This window comes from Anabrus simplex, chromosome 2, assembly GCF_040414725.1.
Source record: "Anabrus simplex isolate iqAnaSimp1 chromosome 2, ASM4041472v1, whole genome shotgun sequence".
Taxonomy (NCBI): Eukaryota; Metazoa; Arthropoda; class Insecta; order Orthoptera; family Tettigoniidae; genus Anabrus; species Anabrus simplex.
Window position 1 is genome coordinate 1,067,935,098 of NC_090266.1, and position 23,626 is coordinate 1,067,958,723.

The 23,626-nt window shown below is 40.6% G+C and overlaps 1 protein-coding gene across 1 annotated transcript in view; it reads right to left on the minus strand.

The window, feature by feature from the left end:
- Nucleotides 1–2,469: 2,469 nt before the first annotated feature.
- LOC136863293 (5-hydroxytryptamine receptor-like) overlaps nt 2,470–23,626 on the minus strand; it is a 140,426-nt gene continuing 119,269 nt past the window's right edge. The window contains exon 4 of the mRNA XM_068226085.1: nt 2,470–3,382. Coding sequence (XP_068082186.1) covers nt 2,470–3,382 — 913 coding nt within the window. The remainder of the gene's footprint in view (nt 3,383–23,626) is intronic.

Here is a 23,626-nt window from a genome sequence, read left to right on the forward strand (position 1 = left end):
TGATCAGAAGATCAACAAATCTTATCGTCCTAATGTGACAATTTGGAAACAGTGACGAACTCCACGTGCGAGTGGGATACCTGGAAGGTTGTAGGAGAGAAAATAGTATTACTTCAGAAAAGTAATTAAAATTCCTTTTCGAACGGAAATAACGTGACTTTTTCAAGAAGAGAGAAAACCTTTTTCATGTGAATATTATCACTACTACCGCAAATAACTTATTTAGGTTACTTCAGTCTTTTAAAGTACTTTGTGTCATATTCGACGTACAAATGTACAAAAGACTTACTATCTAGCTCACAAGCTAGGCGATAACGTGTTTATATTAATAAATATTTAAAAAATAATTATTTTACAATTTAAATATATATAATAATAATCATGATAATTATTGTACGTCCCAGTGATTATATTCATAGTTTACGAAGATTCAGAGGTGCTACAGTTTAGTCCCGCAAGAGTTCTTTTATGTGCCAGTAAATCTACAGCCACGAGGCTCACAAATCTGAGCACCTTCGAATACCATTCGACTGATCCGTGATCGATCTCAGAAGATGAACGCTACCGTCTGAGCAACTTACCTTGACCTGTTTAAACTTTATATGTCAAAACGAATGTATCCTTGCCCGAACTATTATAAGTAATTACTGTTTAATATTACATATAACACAAGAATGAACGTATACAATAAGACTGATTGAAAGATAAATTGTGTTAATAATTTTAACGAATATTTCTCATTTTAAAATGAATGTCGTGTATACTTACGTTTTAAGAATAAATTATTAAACACAAAGCGTAGATGTAATAATCATTATTCCTGTTGTCGCGGTGAAGGAGATATATTACCTTCATGTAAAAATTTATGAATATATACGTCCATTCCGGGCGATGGTTCATATTACGCCAAAAAAAATATTATAGTAGAAATCCTCTACTAAATAAATAAATATCACATATACGTTAATGGCAACTGCTTCCTCCCATCAGTCCTCTGATTTTTAGGTGCAAACGTAGGAGCAACTTTGTAGTTTCAGTCCATCCCATGAATAATCTGAAAATATGTTTAATTAAAGTTAAAGTACTTTAGAAATGCATCATGTTAATTCATTTCTAACCATCTTTAGGAAGTTCAAATACGAAGGAGGTGGGTGATGGAGCTAGCAGTGTACAGAATATGAGGATAGGGAAGAATTATATCACTAATGACATAAAACATTAAACCATCCTGTTTCATCGGCATCTGCTTTCCTTCATTGTCTGTTTTGTCTGCTGAAACGTTTATAGAAACAATCACTTTCTGTCCTTTGCTTCTTTTCCTAATATCGACCAATACACTTTTGATTCACTTCCTGTTGCAAATGTGATTATTACAAAAGTGTTCTGGCTTACACAAATTCACCTTTTGACATGTGTACAGGTGAAATTCCTTTATTGGTAACCTGGGTACGATCGACTTTTACTCATAACATCAAACCATTTTTTATTTAAAGTTCCTGTAACGTCACTTAATCACTTAGCATGCCTTACAGATGAATCTATGTTCATAGTTTTGTACAAATGCCGTCTGTTTAGCGTCTGCATTACGGAGAATCTCTCGCTACAGAGGTAGTTCATTTTTTAAATTTATGAACACATTGTTTAGTTTTAGATATTTAGCATTGAAACTCTTGCGTCCAGTTAAATGATCTGAAATAAGTTTAAATCAGGCGCAACACCAGTAATTATAAGATCAAGGAAGTAAATTGCTTCGATAATTGTTTCCAAGGCTCGATTGAAAGTTTTCTGAACATAACTGAAGACATATTCATTTTTCCTCACAGGTTATTACGAGTAATTTTTCAAAATAATTTGATTAAAGACAGAAGTTATAACTTGTTGTAAGAATTTTAGTACTCGTTAGACTACCTTCTCCACCACACATTGTTATTATTGTACGATGTTCAACGGCAGACTGAATATATTCCTGTCTACTAGGAGAATAATACTACAGTAACTCAATGAATATTATGCAAGATCTTGATCAACTGGCGTGTTACAACTTCAAATTCAGGAGAAAGCTACTGTGTTATACTTTAACTACAAAATATTGTTGCTTTTGGTGAACTTAACTTTACTACGTAAGATAATCTCCATATAGTCTTAAGACTAAAACTGAATTTCAAGAAATAATTCGTACAGTGCATTAGAAAAGCAGTTCCATATGCACCTACGTTTTGTCTCCCTATTATTGTGAATATTGACATCATTAAAGTCGCAATTAACTTTAGCTTTCAAATATTTTACTCCATGTTGAGATAGCTAGAAAGTCAATATTTTTTTATTATTCAGGGTGAGAAATAACCAATTACCTCTCACTTCTGTTTTCACAATGAATTGTAAGGTTATCGTTTTAATACAGCATATCTATGGACATTTGTATATCAATATGGTTAAATTGCAGTCGAATTCTTAGCCAGGTTGTAATAGCTACTGAAGATATCGCACACCAAAGTGTCTGTTTCTTCTCCTAATGCTTCTCCTACCACACAAAATCCTTTTAAAGGCATGTCGGAATTCAGGGCTGAATATCGTGTAAATAATAGGATTTAACGTGGAATTGAAGTATCCCAGCCATAGGAAAAATGCAATCATGTGTTCGTTGAATGCGTAACTGTTACATATGGGAAGTAATATGGCCATGATAAAAAATGGAAGCCAGCAAATAACAAAAGCTCCAGTGATAATAGCTAGCGTCTTTGCCGCCTTACGTTCCCGCTTGGAATCGGCTGAATCCTTTGGTTTTCTCTTGGTAGGAAAATGTTGGGTCTGTTGATGATGTGGATATGGGTTGATATTGCAGTCCGTGACCGTCGGTGCGTCTGGTTCTAAACCGTTAGCAAATGATCCTTTTTCTGGGCTTGTGTTAGTTGATGAAACTGTAGTAAAAGCAGTCGTAGTTTCTGAGATAGTCGGCAAAGGTCGCCCGATGACTGTGACGACCGCAGCAACAATACCACCCGTCGATCCGGCAGCCCCAGCAATAACACCGCCTGATGCTGGGTTGCGAGGTGTTGGAACACCTCCAGATGTACCAGCAGATGCAGTTACTCTTCTGCGAATACGTTTTCTTGCAGTCTGGAAAATCCGCCAATACAGAATGAGAATGACAGCCAGAGGAAGGTAAAATGAAGATGCTGTAGCAAAAATCTGATAGCCAATGTCTTGAGACACCAGACATTCCCGATCGTGAGTTACTCGTGCCTCCCAGCCTTCATCCTTCCAGCCGAACATCGGTGCTATACATACGAGGAAGGCTACCGCCCACACGATGAAGATCATACAGCCAATTCTCTTTGCAGTCCTCTGGTGAATGTAGTCAATGTTGGTAACTGCCCAATACCTGGAACAAAAAAGAGTTTTATTTAACAACTGCACTACGTATTTTGATCAAAGGAACTTTCTTAATTTCATTCGTAAGGAACGATTCAGTCCTTCCCCTATAACTACATGATCTCACTTAAGTCTCTCTACGACTTTTTGAAGAGAATGAATAAAGTACCTAAATCTCCAAAACGCATCTTTTTGTATACAGGTAGCATGATTTCAATATTATCCTAGAGAAAACTGGAAAACTGTGATAATTTTTTAAAAGTATTTCAATTTTCTCTTAGTTGTAGAATAATCGATTAAAATGAAGTAAGTACGACTTCGACGTCTGATTTTTTACCGCATGGTAACTGTGATGAGAACTCACACTATTTTTGATGCGATGAAATGAAATGGAAGGAAATAAAGTGAAATTAGCTCAAATACGACTTCGATCTACAGAAGTAAGCTATGAAAACCTGTTTAAAATTAAAGTTTAAAATTTAATTTATTGACGAATATTTTTTCATTCGGCCAAGACTGTCATAATGTCATTGACTTTACGTCCCACTAACTACTCTTTCCGGCTTTGCCAGACAGGAGGTGCCTAAAATTTGTCTCGTACGAGTTCTTTCACTCGCCTGTAAATCTACCGACACGTGCTTGTTCTTTTTGGGGACCTTCGATTATCACTGGGCTGGGCCGGATTCGAAACCACCAACTTGAGCTCAGAAAGCCAATATTTTCACCGCCTGAGCCAAGTAAGATTAAGATCGGATTGCATTCTACCTATACGGTAGATTCAAAAGATAAGGTAGCAAGAACTCGCACGGAGAAGCTTTATTTTATTGGCAGATATAACGACATACAGTAGGAAGGCACTCATACGTATTACTATTCAAAATAGTCACCTTGGTTGTCCAAGAACATATTCCGACGTACCGATGCCGTCATGCAAGAAATCTGCGTGCAGCCTCTGTAGGCACGCATGACGGCATGATGAATCACTGGGTGTTAGCTCGCGACTGTAGCGAAGATGGTATAGTACCTTCCACGGAAGCGCCGTAACAATTCACGTGCTGTCAGCTGAGTATGGCCTGGCGTTGTCGTGCAGCAACGTGATGCCTCTTGAGGGAAGTCCAGATCGTTTTCTGAGAACTGCTACCCGCAAACGCGCCAGTGTATCACAGTAAGTGGCAGAATTCACGCCTTGTGAGCAAGCCAACCATCAGGATGGCTGTTCACCATGCCGTCATTACGTGGCTTCAGGAACTCGACGCAGATATCTTCCATGCCAGCACCGATGCCTTTTAGTATCGTTGGACCAAGTGCATGGACGAGAATGGTGACTACACGTATGAGTGCCCTAATACTGTGTATCCAGATATCTGTCTGCGAAATAAGTGTCATCCGTGTAAATTCTTGATAATTTATTTTTCAAGCGCCGTTGTAGATTGAAGAGTACTCACACGAACTTGTTTACAAATGAGTATATATGTAGTCTATATATAGGGCTAACTATTTGATAGATATAATGGAATATTAGTAAATTATAAAAAGAAATAAAGAAACATCAACTCATGAATATTGCTCTCTCCCTACTGAATATTACGAGGAATACATGCATATACATAAGTAGGTAAGCAGAACCTAAAATAAACAAATAAATGTAGTTTCTTCTATCACTTTTCGCACTTCTGTGGGATCGTGGATGCGAACTGTGTCGCACATGTGGATTTGGTCCTGTTTTATGGCCGAATGCCCTTCCTGACGCCAAATTATATGGTGAAATGTAATCACTATTGCGTGTTTCTGTGGTGGATGGTAGTGTGATTTATTGTCTGAATATGAAGAGAAAAGTGTTGAGACAAACATAAAACCCACTCCCCGAGCCAGAAAAGTTAATAAGATGCGATTAAGATTCCCGACCAAGCCGGAAATCGAACCCGACACCCTCTGAATGGAATGCGTCAATGCTGACCATTCAACTAAGGAGTCGGAAAAATGAAAGTTAGTAAGTTTTAGAAATTAAATAGTTAAAATGATCTAGGGGTTCCAACTTTGTTTTCCCAACCTGACATTCAGTTCTCTTAGGTTTCTTACCTACTGATATCACTTTGCTCTTGGAAAGGCTAATTTTCACATCATATGATCACACCTATTTTCAAGTTCCATGATATTAGATTGCAGGCTGTCAGCACAATTTGCTATTTAGACTAAGTCGTAGACATAGGTAAAATGCTGACTAAATTTCCATCTATTTTCATGATAATATTTACCAATATAATAATAATAATAATAATAATAATAATAATAATAATAATAATAATAATAATAATAATAATAATAATAATAATAATAATGCATTTCAGGAGGGTTATAAAGGAAAATTCTGAGACCATCGACTGAATGTTGTGTTACTGGGGTAAGAAAGATCTGCAATTTTATCTTCCCGTTCACAAGAAATTTTAAAGGGAATGTCATTATTCACTATTTCTCCTGACTTACAGTATGTAAATAAGACGTGTAGCGTTAAAGTACTGAAGATATGATTTAGTATGAAATCAGTTTGATATGAGATAGTCCAGTCTCTTCCACCCAAACTGCTATTTAATTACATGCGTTTAACTTGATTTTAAATATTAAATATGTAGTACCCCATTGATTTTGTAGAAAGTCCCGTATAACAGTGCGCACGTGTCGAAAATCTTCTTCTTCTCCTTTATCTGTTTACCCTCCAGGGTCGGCTTTTCCCTCGGATTCAGCGAGGGATCCCACCTCTACCGCCTCAAGGGCAGTGTCCTGGAGCTTCAGACTCTGGGTCGGGTGATACAACTGGGGAGGATGACCAGTACCTCGCCCAGGCGGCCTCACATGCTATCTGAACAGGGGCCTTGCGAGGGGGTGGGAAGATTGGAAGGGATAGACAAGGAAGAGGGAAGGAAGCGGCCGTGGCCTTAAGTTAGGTACCATCCGGCATTTGCCTGGAGGAGAAGTCGGAACCACGGAAAAACATCCAGCATGGCTAAGGTGGGAAACGAACCAACCTCTACTCAGTTGACCTCACGAGGCTGAGTGGATCCCGTTCCAGCCCTCGTACCACTTTTCAAATTTCGTGGCAGAGACGGGAATCGGATCCGGGCCTCCTGGGGTGGCAGCTAATCACACTAACCACTACATCACAGAGGCGGACGTGTCGAAAAATCAACAATCTAAATACCTCCCATGTATAAGCAAACCCTGTGGATACACACAACAAATGTTATATATATACAATTTCAATTGCTTCTGAGGAATTTGTACCTGCGAGGAACTTATACATTACCACGTATTCATTCCTTTCATGAGTGACCATACATATCTTTTTACAGCAACGGAATCAATTGCATCTTCAAAAAAGACTATGAATGGTTCTGACAATTTATAAACAGTATATTTCTACGAAGTTAAACAATACAATTTTGAGATCATCGACTGAACGTTGTGTTACTGGGATAACAAGTGTGCTGCAAAAGAGCATCCCACTAAAACGCTTGCTTTTCAGTACAATTTGCTTTAAGCAATACGCACTAGCACGTAAAAAATAAGCTATAGTGTTATTACGTACGATTGTTCTTATTAATATTTGAAGACCTCCCCGGAATAATAAGGATGTACCCAAAACAAATTTTTGAAAGGTGAAACTTCAGTATAAATAGGGTGTATCGTTACGCCTCTATGCTGTGGTGTAATCTCATGTTGGACTTCAAGGCGGTTTACAGCCAGCAGAAGTTTGTCTTCCGTGGTGTAATCATGGAGCATCAGTCGAGATGGTGGACAGTGCTTGTGTTCGTTCATCACCAGATGTAATGGATCATTTAAGTAAAGACCATAGACGAAATCACATCTGTATTTTGAAATATTTTCTTGAAGTTTTCATTGTTATTGTTTCTATTTTTATAATTACACTAATATTATTTGCTATCATTTGTGTTCCAACTGCATGTACAGGATTTATCTCCTGTTACATACAAACGTAAGAAATTCTTGCAGATTATTTTTCATTTTACCACTTCCAATTCATACACTTATTTTTTAAACCTTAAATTGTAGCAATAAGATATTGCTTTAATGCATGCACGCATTTGTACACTTGCATATGCAAAATTGGTTCTTCTTTATCTGTTTACCCTTCAGAATCGGATTTTCCCTGGGACTCACTGACGTGTCCCACCTCTACCGCCTCAAGGCAGTGTCCTGGAGCTTCACACTCTGAGTCGGGGGATGAAACTGGGGAAGATGACCAGTACCTCGCCCAAGTGCCCTCACCTGCTATGCTGAACAGGGGCCTTGCGGGGGGGGGGGGTAGGGAGGATTGGAAGGGGTAGACAAGGAAGATAGAAGGAAGCAGCCGTGGCCTTAAGTTAGGGACTATCCTGGCATTTGTCTGGAGGAGAAGTGGGAAACCACGGAAAACCACTTCCAGGATGGCTGATGTGGAAATCGAACCCACCTCTACTCAGTTGACCTCCCGAGGCTGAGTGGACCCTGTTCCAACCCTCGTACCACTTTTCAAATTCAGTGGCAGAGCCGGGAATCGAACCCGGGCCTCCCGGGGTGGCAGCTAATCACACTAACCACCACCACAGAGGCGGACGCAAAATTGGTTCGGGCCGATGACCTTCGATGTTAGGCCCCTTTAAACAACAAGCATCATCATCATCAAGCAAAATTGGTTCAAGTAGTATATACCATGAAATGAACTCCAATTTTTTTTTTCTCTCTCCTGAAAAGTTACTGATTTTTTTGGTTACATCCTTATTCCGCGGAGGACTTCCATTATTATAAAATAGTTTAAGATCGTAATATTAAAAGAAGCATTCTGACATTTCTTAGAGGGAGGTCCGTTCATTACCTGACTGGGTGGGAATAAAGGATTAGGGGGCATGGTCGCCGTGGAAACCTGGGCGTGCCCACTGCGGTTGCGGTTGCCATGGAGATAAGCCTGCTGGGCAGCTCGTCTTAATTGGAGTTGCCAAATCTCTGATTTTTGAGCAGTCTGTACGAACGGGATCACCGAAAAAGTCGGATAATACAGAATAACTTTGAAAATTAGCTAAACCAGGACACTGCCCTTGAGGCGGTAGAGGTGGCATCCCTCGCTGAGTCCGAAGGAAAAAATGACCCTGGAGGGTAAACAAATTAAGAAGAAGAAATTAACAAAAACAAACAGGAATACTATAGGCTACTGTATTACTAAAACAATGACATGTTTTATGGTACTTTATTTATTGAATTATCAATTAAACTGTACAGTACATGCAGCATTGAACGAAAAGAAACTTGTCAACAATGTCTGCTTGCCTGCTGATTCACGTTTTCTTGCCGCGAGATCTCGCCATCGACGAAAAATCAACCCTTCTGTTGCGCTGGCTTCCGGCTGAGGCTCAACGTAGGTTAATGCCATTTCCAATGCATTTAATCCTTTACTGTGAGTCAGCGTTTTCTCTGTCCGGCTCCATGGATAAATGGTTAGCGTGCTGGCCTTTGGTCCAGAGGGTCCCGGGTTCGATATCCGGCCGGGTCGGCGACTTCAACCTTAATTGTTCAATCCTAATGGCTCGATGGCTGGGGTGTGTGGCGTTTTCAGCATTAGAAGTCATCTTAGGTAGGGCCCTCATTTTCACAGACATGCGGGTCGCCTAATAGGCCGTCTACGAGAAACACACCCGCACCATGCCTCTCCGGAGGCCATACGCCATTATTATTATTATTATTATTATTATCATCGATTTTTCTTTTTTGTTCTACATTGCCTCGTTCTTCTTCTTCTCCATCATCCTCATTTTCGTTGTCACTCAAAAAATCAATGATATCAGGGCCAGTTAGTTCAAACAGCTGATCTTGTACACATCACTTATTCACATCTTGAGTCATAGCATTCTCTCAGCCAGGAATGCAATTCAGTCAGGGAACAATGTTTTCCATGTCTTCTTGTACCACCTCATCTCGATCTTCAACCTCCGTCAACAATATGTTCCAAGACTTTGCTAATATCGTAGTTTCAACTTCTTCCCAAGACATGTTCCACATCTGGGCTATCCAGTATGCCACGCCTTTCACATTCATTCGTTTTTACTTTTCTATCATGTTGGCATTGCCCATTTCGTCAATCAGGGATGAAAGGAGTTTCCGCCCATATTTCGTCTTCAATGTTTCCAACACACCTTGGTCGACTGGCTGGCATAATGAGGTCACGTTAGGAGGGAGGAGCATGACTTTGATGTCACCACTTCTAAGTTGTTCTTCATTTCGGTGAGATTGAGCGTTGTCTAGTAGAAGAGCTTTTCTAGGGAGATTGTTTGAAGCTGGACATTTTTCTACATCTGGAATAAACTGTGTAAAAAACCAGTCTTTAAAGATGTCATCAGATATCCAGGCAACCTGGTGATTCATGTAATGAACTGGAAGAGCATTAACAGAAATGCTTTTAAATGCCCTAGGCATTTACCGATAATAAGCAATTTTGCTTATAAGTTCCCAGTAACATTACTACAGACAAGAACAGTAACTTTTTCCTTACTACGCTTGTAGCCAGGTGCAGACGTCTCGGCATGGGCTGCGAGAGTCTTTGATGGCAACACCTTGAAATTTAGCCCAGTCTTATCACAATTAAAAATCTGATCACCAGTTAATCCTTCAGCAAGAATTATTTTTTGAAAATTCTTTTTTAAATTTCACAACCACATCGGATTTAGCTGGCAGTTTTTCTCCATTGATACTAAGCTGCCTAATGCCGTGCCGTTTTTTCCACCGATCAAGCCACCCAGCACTGGCAGTAAAATTAGGGCCCCCTTCATTAAAGTTCTTCTGGAAATACACCGCCTCTTCTTGCAGAACGGGGCCAGATTTGGCAGGACCTTTTCCCGGTTTTGATTGAACCAAAGAAATAGTGCTTCGCTTACTTTTTCGTACTCACAGTTTTTCATTGTTTTTCTAATTTTCGGTGCATCACTTGTTGCTCTGGTACACCACAACTTTTCAATTGTTTCTCTCTTTTTTCCAGTCTCCCACAGTAACACGTCCAACACCATAATCTGAAGCCATTTCTTGAAGAGTTTCCTCTTTGTCCAGTGGCTTTAACGCACTCAACTTGTCTTTCATAGAAACAATAACTTTCTTCCATTTACTCGCCATACTCACAGAGGATATAAAAACTATAACATCCGCACCCTACCAATACTATACTGAACAATGACTGATGACTCGCTGCACCAGCCCCTGAGAAAAACACCGGTCCTACCGCCTGCAGTCAGGCCATAGCTTGTCCCACGGTTGCACCCTCTACACCGGTTGTCCCAGGAATTATTCTCCACAGAAAGTTTAAATTAGGTCCACCAGCGTCGGATAACACGGAATGTCGGATAAGCGAAGGTTGTTGAGCGAGACTCTGCTATATTACACTAGCAGGATACCCGTGGTTTCATACGGTTTGAAACTGAATGTTATTTTTCAAAGTTTAAAATTTTCCGAAAATCGTTGTCGTTTGAGCGTGTAATTATACCCTCAGTTCGTACGTTAAACGGTTCTGGAAGAGAGGCTATTCATTTATGGATCTAATACTCATTTGACATCCATAGATTTGGAATGGTTTAAAACCCTAAACTCAGAAGCGACCAAAATGTCAAATTTTGACTTTGTACACTGAAGAGTAATGGAGGAATGAATCTTTAGTTAACAGTGGCGGTGATAAGGACCTAAACATTACAAGTTCGCTGTGTTTGAGATACTGCAAAGGTAAAATCAGTCATGTGCCGGGTTGTTAGCTTGACTCTCTGATAACCAACGTATTTTATAACATACATTATCAAACGGAGTGATTTCACACCCCAAGGAGATGACCAACATTTCGTGTAAATAATATAACAGTTACAATAAATTATGAAATTATCTGTAAAGCTCCATTGAGTTTATTTCTGCAAATAAATTATACAGGAATAAACTGAAATCAACAAAGGAATGTTTATTTCTGAACACTTAATGAAATGTTGTTGCATGTAACATAAAATTGAAAGCCCCCAGGAGAATAACCTGTAAGAACATGTTTTACAAGTTCTTACTCATAAGCAAACTCTTATTTCCTATATTTTGGTTTGTGCGAAATATTCTACCTATTCTTCTAATTCTTCAAAGGAAATAAACTTTACATTTACTATTGTGCAATAATTCATTTGCAAATGAACTTTCTCCTATAAATGTGCTCATTTACTTCTTTGTAACAACAATGATTTATCAGCTTGCGGTAAATAGTAGGAAAATGAAAGTAACGTTTAAATGTAATTACTTTTAAAATGGTCGCATATAAAACCAAACCAAAACTGTACAAAGAAACTCAAGTACGAAAATACGTGAATTTTACCTTACATGGTTTTCATTAAACGGAAAAACGAATGTAACCTAACAGCTACGTGAACCAAACTGCACAGCCACTCGCTAGGTATTACTTGTTCAAATTTATTTATTCACCTCATTTAACGGAGAAAAGAAAGACCGACACGTTAATGAAGTATGGATTTTATATTTATATTTTCATGCAAGAACCTAATCAGTCTATACATAAAGTAGCACATATTACTACACGGCCTAGTGGTTACTATAGTACAAGGTGGTCATAGCTTAAGCTGTGCTCTACTAGACCTCTAGCAAGCCACGAGAGCTAGCCTGTGGTAGTCTGTATCATATTGACTGTGACAATATTGTCATTGTTGTATGACTCCCACTAGCGGGCCAGTGACAACACAACTCCGCCTAAAGCTCACCTCTAGCGGTTCGACAGGCAGTTACCAATCAAGGAATGTAAAATTCGGCTTACTCGGAAATTTTCCTTATAATCTCTTTTGAGAAGTACAAACCTATCCATAACTTTATTTTTATTGCAGTGTGCAATGTCCATCAATAAGCGTAATATTTCTTCAATGATACTGAACTGGAAATACATGTTTCAAAGAGTGTGATATAAGGCTTTCGAGAAAATAGGAAGACAGTAATTATGCTTTCCTTGAATATACAGAATGTAACACTAAGATATGGCCGAGTCCGGCCCCGTGGTGTAGGGGGCAACGCGTCCGCCTGTCATCCGGCTGCACCGTGTTCGATTCTCGGCCGGGTCAGGGGCTTTTAATTGTAAATGATTACTATCCCTGGCCTGGGGACTGGGTGCTTGTGTCGTCCTTAACGTTCCTTTTCTCACATTCAACAGTTTACACTTCCGCAATTTCCAAAATACACGCAGGTTCATAACATATGGTGCGAGTAGCGTAAAAAGATCTTTCTAGGTCGGCGGCCCGAACAAATAGCGTTAAAAAAGATATGACTGAAGTTCCGAGAAACATTCTTCACACTTAGAAGAATAAAATATGTTATATGGACATGGGTCTAGATATGCTTCATTGTCATTTTAGAATTAATTTTCTACAACTCTACATAGTACCGTACATTAATCATGGGGAACACACAGGAAGAGAACATACCAGCACGCCACATGAAACTCTTTTTCATATGAAATGTTGAAAATGCCCTCCGTTAACACTGATACCTGCATCTGTCCGCCATCGCAGCTGGTAGGCTCTGCTCCTGTGAGTTTCCCATGATCAATGTGCTACGTAGAGTTGTTTAAAGTCAGTTATAACAAGGAAATATTGTGTTTCCGAACCCATGTCCATATAACATATTTTGTTCTACTACGTGTAAGAAATGTGTACTGTAATGTGGTTGAACCTTATTCTTACACACTGTAGATATTTTAGGTTAGTGAACTCAATTTCATGAAATTGACTTTTATTGTTTACTGTTTATATGTAAGGTCGTTTAGTTTATATGGAGAATATCTGAATCTATTAATGTCTTGTAACAAGGGCTATTGCGCTTGTGGATTAAGGGGGGACCAGCGCCTTTGACCGACCAAATTACGATTCCTCAATTTATTCTTTTCATTCAAAAATTGAACTTTCTTCTTTATAACAGTGCAAAATGTTTTGTTAATATCTCCAATACTTTCGGATTTATGACCAAAAATAAGGAGCCACGTAACCCAAGCAAGCCCTTCATCCGTATATCTATTGTTCGTTTCCCGAGACTTTGTTTTTCAGAACCGTTTCTCTAATAAGTCTGAAAGTTTTCTAGATCTTAAGATGAAATTCTGCATGCATGTACATTTCATAGAGAAGAATATAGATTAGAATTATTTAGATAGATTCATTGGTTAAGTTTGATTAAAATGATGAAAACCTACAACCTGTCTTCCAGTCATTGACCGGGTCAGGGATGTAATGAATGAATTATATATAGGCTATTGGTACGATGGGGTCGCCACTACCAAAGTTATTTTTAATAATGACTGGTAGATGCTATGAAATGAGAAAGGAGAGTGCTTCTGGAATGAAAGATGACAGGGAAAGCCGGGGTACCCAGAGAAAAACCCGTCCCGCCACCGCTTTGTCCAGCACAAATCTCACATGGAGGGATCGGAATTTGAACCACGGCGGTGAGGGGCGGACGTGCTTCCATCTGAGCCACGGAGGCTTTGAACAAAATATTATCAAATTGAAATTAATGAAAAAAGACTTCAAGTAGTCATTTTGAATTTCAATTAATTAACTTCATGAAAAGAGTATTTATACTTGATGGACTTAACCCATTCTTTTCTTGCTAGTGGCTTTACGTTGCACCGACACACGTAGGTCTTATGGCGACGATGGGATAGGAGAGGCCTAGTAGTTGGAAAAAAGCGGCTGTGGTCTTAATTAAGGTACAGCACCAGCATATGCCTCGTGTGCATATGGGAAACCACGGAAAACCATCTTCAGGGCTGCCGGCAGTGGGAGTCGAACCCACTAACTCCCGGATGCAAGCTCACAGCCGCGGGCCCCTAACCACACGGCCAACTCGCCCGATTCACCTATTCTAGTACACGTTTTAGCTACAACATTACTAACCATCATATAAATAAGAATCATAGAAAAATGTTCATGTGTTCAGAAATTTATCAGTGAAACGGCAAAATAGTGGCTATGATACGCCGTCGTTTTGAATAATTAGTTATATATAACGGCATAGGTTTATATGATTTGTAATTAATGTAGTCAAATTATTAAGGAATAATATGTTTGTCATATTAAGTTTCCTTTTAGTGTTCATTACCATTCCTGCGGAAAAAGTTTAATACACTCCATTTTTCTATGCTCGAAGGAGTGCCAAATAAATGGTTCAATGGCTCAATTAAATGTGTTCATCGGTAAGCTGTACATCTATTCAGAGACCACTAGTGATTTCCGAAATGAACAGAAGCTCTCAAACCTAAAAGAGTTTGCCATACCAGCTTCTTTTTTTTTTCTTTTTTTGCTAGGGGCTTTACGTAGCACCGACACAGATAGGTCTTATGGCGACGATGGGATAGGAAAGGCCTAGGAGTTGGAAGGAAGCGGCCGTGGCCTTAATTAAGGTGCAGCCCCAGAATTTGCCTGGTGTGAAAATGGGAACCACGGAAAACCATCTTCAGGGCTGCCGATAGTGGGATTCGAACCTATTATCTCCCGGATGCAAGCTCACAGCCGCGCGCCTCTACGCGCACGGCCAACTCGCCCGGTCATACCAGCTTCATCCTCGACTGGCTAGGGGTGGATTCTCGAATGTAAGACTTGTCTTTATCTACTAAGATGAGATGCACTGACTCTAAAGAAAGTGAATAAGAATTCCTCTCCAAGATGTGTACTGTATTTCATTGCTGTCCATCTCCAGGCTAATTTTGGGGTGGTTCCTAGCGTAAAAGTCTTGGTCGCTTTCCCAGCCCTTATTAATGAACTTGCAAGTTTAGACTCAACATCACAAACATGACAATCTTTTAAAAAAGAACACATGACAGGAAAAAAGTTTATGCAATTGATCCCACACTCAGAATGGAGAATCACACCGGCCAGCCTGAGGAGGTTAGCGTGGGAAAGAGGAACATCTACACGCCTACCATCGAATTTTACTGGGGAAAGTACCATTTAGAAGAGCTGGAATTATTGAGTTTAATGGGAGGGGCAAGTGGAAATCTAAGTAGGCTCTTTATGAATTTCTGGAACAGATACAGCTGGTGTCGAGAATCAATTTTTTGTTAAATTTTTTGGCAATTCAGATATCTGGAAAGTCGTTGATTTTTTCAATAAATATATAGGATTAGATTAAGATTAGTTTAGATTAGTTGTAATGAAGTTCGGCTAGGTATTATTAAGAAATACACTGAAGAAAATGGAAATTGCAACACCCAGAAGGAGTAGTGCTAAATTGCTGCATTTGAACATACAGGACGAATGTTCGGTTGTGCTTCGATGATTACACTTTCAGGTCCCTCTGACCGCAAGTTTGGACAACAATCAATACAGGATGTGCCCACCACGAGCTGCAATACATGGATGAATTCGTCGAGGCATGGAGTCAATAAGGCCCTGGATCGCTTCCTGAGGAATTCTGGCCCATGCTTGCTGCACTGCACGGGTCAGTTGTTCCAGAGTTGTGGGTGGCTGAGGATGGTTGGCCAGTTGTCGACCCATCATGTTCCATACATGTTCGATAGGACTGAGGTCCGGGGATCTGGCGGGCCATTCTAAAGTTGTGATGTCGTGGGGAGCTTCTCTGGAGATGCGTGCAGTATGAACCCGGGCATTGTCCTGCTGAAACATTCCATTAGCAATATTCGCCATTTCGCCATCATAGGGATATCCACTGGATTGAGTACCCTAGCAACGTACTGTCGAGCAGTCATAGTGCCCTCAACAAGCACTAATTGTGATTTCACATTAAAGCCAATAGCTCCCCAGACCATAATTCTTGGTGGTGGCCCTGTGTGCCTCTCGACAATAAGATCTGGGCGGCCCCTCTCCCCGGTAAGTCGGCGCACACGATTTCGGCGATCGCTGCGGGCAAGACAGAAGTGCGAGTCATCACTAAAGACGACCCTATGCCATTCGTCGACCCACGTCGATCTTTCTCGACACCAGGCCAGCCTGACACGTCGCTGTTGTGGGGTCAATGGAACACCTTCTGCATGGACACGGGTTCGTAAGCCAGCTGCACGCAGGCGATTATCAACAGTTTGTTGTGTAACATGGGGTGCCACAGCTGCTCGAATTTGAGCAGCTGTTGCATGGGATTCCATCCGGGCCATCCGAATGATGCGGGGATCCTCTCTCACAGTTGTCTGTCGCGCTGGGCCTGTGCCAGGTCTACGAGTGTGGGTATCTTCATTTGACCTCTGCTGCCATACACGTTGTACCGTAGATTCCTGTCGGCCAACACGTGCAGCGACAGTCCTTAGCGATAATCCAGCCTCACACAGCCCAATCATCCGAGCCCTCTCAAACGGCGACAGTTGTTGATAGCGTGCTCTTCTCTGTCGCCGAGGCATGTTTGACGGGGAACACTTCACTGCACAGACTGCAAGTCAACTACGCTACACCAGAGTCCGTATACTGGAGTTGATTCCTCCGCGACCCATCACGTGGGGAGACCTGTAGCAAAATCCAATGGGTCTGAAACTTTGATCGTTTACATATCTACATGGCATTGTTCCATCACAAGGAGTGCTGATGTAATTTGGATGAAAATCCTGTAGAAAGCAATAAATAAAATTACAAATTAAATTAAATCACAACATGGGGTTGTTGATTATAACAACTCAAGTCCCTCGCATAAAACTGGATAAATTAATGATATCAAAACCGATCTCAGTGATGCAGTCTGATAGCCATTGTCCTTCTGTTCCCACGATAGTAAGTGATATTTTGTCTGAGGTCAGCGGCATTTGAACGTTTTTAATTACTAATACCACACCAGGCAACTGCTGAGCCTGTACCTTAATTAAGGCCATGGCCGCTTCCTTCCCAGTCCTAGCCCTTTCCTGTCCCATCGTCGCCATAAGACCTATCTGTGTCGGTGCGACGTAAAGCCAAAAGCAAAAAAAAAATTCTAATACCCCGTGGCGCTGGCTTCTGGAAAGTTAAAGTTCTTCTACAGGTTACAGTTTGAACATTCCAAAGTTTCTGAAAAACGTATACACATTGAACGGACTTTAAACAAGAAACAAACAAACAAAAAAAAAACAAAAAAAAAAAACAGGAAACATGCTCATCAGTAAAACTCGGCACGAAGTTATGCCTCAAGCATTTGGTCAAATGGTGGCGTAGTGATATGATTAGGTGAACGGGTGAACAGTCTTGGTACTAGAGGTCGTGAACTTATTGCCTACCATGGAGTATAGAAATGCCCACAAATTGTACCCATACGTGGTAGAACGCTGCTTACAGTCCCGGAAAGTTCACCGACCATCCACCAAGCTCTACGACGCAATCACAAAAAATTCGCGCCATTATCAAATTTTGACAGGGGGAAGGGTGGCGTGATAAGAATACGTGATATTAGATGGTCACATAGACGAATTGCCTGTCACCGAGGCCATTCTGACCAAACTCTTAGGGCCTATTTGGATCAGTGGATGTGCTCAAGTTCACACATATACTGCAACTGGCCTCAGGACGCCCTCGACTAAACACCAAAAGGGAGGATCGTCTGATCCTCCGACAAGCACGGTTACGGTTCCCGCCATCTAGGCACATATAGCAGCATAGTTGCAGTGCCCTTTGTCTACCCGGACCATTTCCAGGCACTTGCCATAGGAAATTTAGTCCCACGGTGTCCATTACGTGTCCTACCATTGATAGCCTTCCACCGCCGACTCTCTTCAAACAGTTATGTTGTGAACAACAGACCGTGACTGCTACAAAATGGAACAGGGTTGTTTTCAGTGACGAATTCAGGTTCTCTTTGTGCATTTACGACAGCGTGTTAGTATCTGGAGGCCTCTTACTGTAGCGCGACACGCCGCCCCAACTCCTTGTGTGTTAAACTGAAGGGGCATCGAATATTACATTCTGTCACCCCTAGACATGATAACTGACAACACAGTGATATGCGGCCACATGTGTTGCCCTTCATAGCAGGGCTTCCAATAGTCATGTTCTGGCAAGATAATGCTCGGCCGCTCACATTAATGAAGTAAACCATGCCTCCGCAACATTGACACACTTCCTTCGTCTGCCTCATCGTCAGATTTATTGATTAATTAAGAAACATATCTGGGACCGCCTGGGTTGCCAATTTCTGTAGACTAAGAGTTTACACGATCTTCAGGACCAGTTAGAACAAGTATGGACAAATATGGCGCACAATATCCCTCGAAACCTGTGTAACTGCATGCCCATTCCTATCATATCTTGTATCTAAGGTAGATTCTCCCCGGGTATCCTCCGTGTGGTTCTCCGTGGTTTTTCCACTTCAAGTAAACAAGACACTAACCCTTCTACCGAGCCAGTGGCTGCGCGGTTTTGGCCACGTTGCTCTCAGCTTGCACTCGGGAGATGGTCAGTTCGGACCCCACTGTCAGCATCTCTCAAGACGGCTCTCCGTGGTTTGTCATTTTAACGCCAAGAAAATGCTAGCGATGTACCTTAATTAAGGTCACGGTGTTGCCACTAGAGGTCATGAACTTACTGCCGACCATGGACTATAAAAATGCACATCAGTGCCACTTACAGCACTTTCCTACCCCCAATTGCATCGGTGCGACGTAAAGCAAATTTTAAAAAGCCAAGAAAAACAACCGGGAGGATGTGTTTTCTTGACAACGCGTGACATAGTAATCTGCAGGACTTCGGCTTGAGCAGCAGTCGTTCGAGAGGCCCAGATCGATCAGTGCTATAGTGTCATGGGTGGTTATTTGTTTGTACGCAAGCGGATTACGTAGCCTACATCGTGAATTTGTTTCTGGTTATTTACCTCAAAATTGCTCTAACGGTACACGAAGGGGCGGAAGGTGGGGAGGAAATCTGTGTCAACCATCTGAATCCAGCCCATGATAGCTTTCTGAATTACACCGTCCAGTGCGAGTGTTCTTTCACACAGAAGCCGCTTGTATGAACGAAGGACATAGAAACAACTCGGTCAAAATTATAGGGAGTATGATCCAGTCCCTCCAATTGGTACTGTCCTACAAAATCACGTGAGCAATTGACTGCGTGTGGATTGCCCTTATCATGCAGAAAAAGGCCTATGAGACCTGTTTGCGTCATTAAAATGCGCTTTCGAGGAGCCCACCGGACACAAAAAGTAGAATTTCACCCACACCTCAATGTTTGAACTAGTTTCTCCAGGTCAAGCGACAACTTCACATTATATTTCAACAAACGACATTATTAATCTCTTTTTCCTTGCTTTCAATTATGCTAAATATAATAGGGGTTTATGTATTAAAATATGTCGGTCTGTATTGAAAATTATACATCGCTATATTTGTTTAATTAGCTGTATTCACTAATTCCATGAGCCACTCTCCAAACATTCTGTCTGTGAAAGTTGCTTTCCAAAATACCTCGTTGTTTGAGAAATATTGCCGGTGGAGTTGTTAGGTGATTCACCCTGAATAGAAGGAGCAATCCAGAAATAAGTGAAGCAAGACTGCAGTTTGTCCCCCCCTCCCCCTCCGCCCCTTTGGAATGTTTATGTAGAACAGGCAGTAAAGGAAAGCAAAGAAGAATTTGGAAAGGGAATCACAATCCAAGGAGAGGAAATCAAAACCCTGAGATTTGCCGATGATATTGTTATTTTATCTGAGACTGCAGACGATTTGGAGAAATTGCTGAATGGTATGGATGGAGTCTCGGGTAAGGAGTACAAGATGAAAATAAATAAGTCCAAAACAAAAGTAATGGAGTGCGGTCGAACGGAGTCAGGTGATACAGGTAAGATTAGATTAGGAAATACAATCTTAGAGGAAGTAAATGAATATTATTACTTGGATAGTAGAATGACTAAGCCTCCGTAGCTCAGACGGTAGTGCGTCGACCTCTCACCGCTGGATACCGTGGTTCAAATCCCGGTCACCCCATGTGAGATTTGTGCTGGAGAAAGCGGAGGCGGGCCAGGATTTTTTCCGGGTACTCCGGTTTTCCCTGCCATCATTCATTCCAGCAACACTCTCCATTCTCATTTCATAGCATCTATCAGTCATTACTAAATCACGTTGGGAGTGGCGACCCCATCGTACTAATAGCCTATATATGATTCATTACATCCCTGACCCGGTCAATGACTGGAAAACAGGTTGTAGGTTTTCATTTTCAGTAAAATGACTAATGATGACAGAATTAAGGAGGACATAAATGCAGACTAGCACTAGTAAGCAAGGAAGGCCTTTCTTAGGAAAATATATCTGCTCACTTCGAACACTGATATAGGAATTAGAAAGATATTTTCGTCTAGAGCGTTGCATTGAATGGAAGTGAAACATGGCCGATAAGTAGTTCAGAAAGAAGGATAATAGAATATTTTGAAATGTGGTGTTACAGAAGAATTCTAAATGTTAGAAGGACAGGTCGAGCCACGAATGAAGTGATGCTGAATCGAACTGGTGAAAGGAGATCGATTTAGATAAACTTTACGAGAAAAAGGGATAGAATGATAGGACACATCTTAAGACACCAGGACTTGTTCAGTCAGTTAGTTTTTGAAGGGTAAGAACGGTAGGGGTAGACGAAGGTATGAATATGACAAGCAGATTACAGTAGATGTAGGATCCAGCAGTTACGTAGAAATGTAAAGGTTAACGCAAGGTATAGTAGCATGGAGAGCTGCATCAAACCAGTCTACGGACTGATGACTCAAACAACAAAAATAACAACAAATAAATCATGCAGACGTGCTGCAACTTGTTATCCATTCCACTTACAAGCGTGTGTGGAAAGCAAAGGAAAACAATATGTGGATATTTTGAGTCCTAAAGCAGAAGGCTTGATAATATAACAAACAATTTCATCATCAACAAACACGTGGATCCCAGATACCACTGGGGACAAAAGGAATTACGTAGCGTCCCGTTGATTTCTTCACCGAGTAAGAAGTTGCTATTATAGACTTTGTCCGACTGCAGAGGCCACTGAAAAGCATTCACCATCCGACTCCAGAAGCGACATCTTAATACAATTCATCATAGGGACTGATTGTATATTACTATTAACTTCTTATTCGTTTCTCTCACTCCCATATTGTGAAAGCTTAAGATGAAACTAAGACATCAGAGGTCAGAGGGTCAGAGGCTCCCTAGCTCAATACTACGTGAGAGGCTTCTCTGGAAAAATGCTCGGAAGTATGAAATGAAGAATACTTCGGAGATAATAAATAAAATTATACCGATGAAGGAACGAACTACTAGTGCAAACACAGAAGTTAGGGTATCTCAAAAGAGATGTAAACATCTAACACAAATATTCCCTAATAATCATTACAATCCTCATTTAAAATATCGGAGCATTGGCCATCTTGAAGAAAGGAATTTTTCTAGCAATGGCCTTACTGAGAGTTACTCAGCAAACAAATATAGGCTACCTTTGACATCGTTTGAACGAAAGCCCACGCATAGAATCTTATTACGTTCCTTCATTAAGTATTCATTAGCTGTATTCAACGAACCCTGTGCATGTTTGTGAAAGCTGAAAGTACTGTACACTGACTCGCAACATAACTAACGAAATTTATAATACAAACTAATAAGGAGGCACTACTTCTACTCTGTGTGTTTCTGTCGTTGTTATTAATCACACAGACCATACGAACGTTGCAGACAAACAATAATACTGCATATTGTACTGTAGTCTGTAGTGGACATCGCGGCCGACAATAGAACATCGACATTTACAAGGAAACCTAAGATAGATTCAATGAACGTACTCTTGTATCGTATAAATGTTGATATTCTCATCGTTATTTCTGAAAACAGGGTTGTGATATTATGTGAATATACCACAGGGCCTCCAATTTTACGAGGAATACAGGGCTGTAAATCTTCATTTTAAAAATTCCACATCCATTGGCTGGAATTCAATATGAGGCCACCTTGATGAGAAATCAGTGGTAGTTGTACCAATATATCACATTCTTCAGTCATATTTCCACTGAAAGTGACTTTTTAAAATTTGACGGCAACCCATGAATGGAGAAGAGTTAGTTAGATGTCTTACTATTTACGTTGTACCGACACATATAGGTCTTACTGTGGCGATGGGATAGGAAAAAGCTAGGAGTGGAATGGAAGCGCCTATTGCCTTAATCAAGACACAGCTCCAGCCTCCGCCTGGTGTTAAAATGGGAAACCCTGGAGAACCATCCTCAGAGCTGCTCACAGTTGGTCCGAACCCATCATCTCCTGAATGCAAGCTGACAGCTATGTGACCCAAACCGCGCAGCCAGTGGCTCTATAGAAGTGTTAGTGTCTTATTTACTTGAAGTGGAAAAACTACGGAGAACCACTACCAGGATACACGGGGATTACGTCTTCAACTCACAGAAAGTATTTTGATTGTGATCCCCGTCTCAAATTTGTTCATGCTTTTTTTGTACCACGACAACGATGGTTTGACTCAATTTCTACCTATATTGATTGTCAAAAATTGACGTCATCCATCAAGTGACAATCTGGTAGTAAATATTCAGTTGAAACTTTGGAGTTCCACATCATTTCAAACTATCTTGTGTCCCTTTATTCCTATCTACATAATGCCGTGACCCCAAACTTGACGAATATTTTGTCATTTAAGTGTTTCAATTTTTTTATATTAAATAATTAAAGAAGACTAATTAACATGTCAAGTTTTGATTTACATTTGGGAGCAACTAGCTTTTAATGCCTAGTATCTAGTAAAGTATGAAAAGATGTAACTTCATATTAAATTAAACGTTGCTTTGACGTACTGACATGGAGTCCCTGAAGCATAAAACTACTTCTACAGTAAATTTTAATAAAGTGGAGATGCCCTCTCTGAGCTTAGAAACTTCATACACGGCTAAAGTAGAGCACGCTTCCAGTTCTTCACAGAAGTTACGCACACCGATCTCTTAGCTGTAGACTCAGCGAATATTCGATCATTCGGAACAATTCTAAATCACTAAAAGGTAGTCATTGCCCATTGGGACCAATACGCAGCGAACCATTCGCGTGAATCTGCAGACAGAACGTTGCTTTAGTTACCGTGTTATAAGAGCTGAATTATAGTTTACTTGCGAAGTTATATTCTCCTTTTTTAAAAACAGTTAATTTGATAGAATCGTTAGAACTCATATCATTTTTATTTTATTGTAAGTGGTTTAATGTCGTTCTAACAAACCGAAGTTTCTGGCGACGCAAGGATGGGAAAGGGCTAGGATTGGGAAG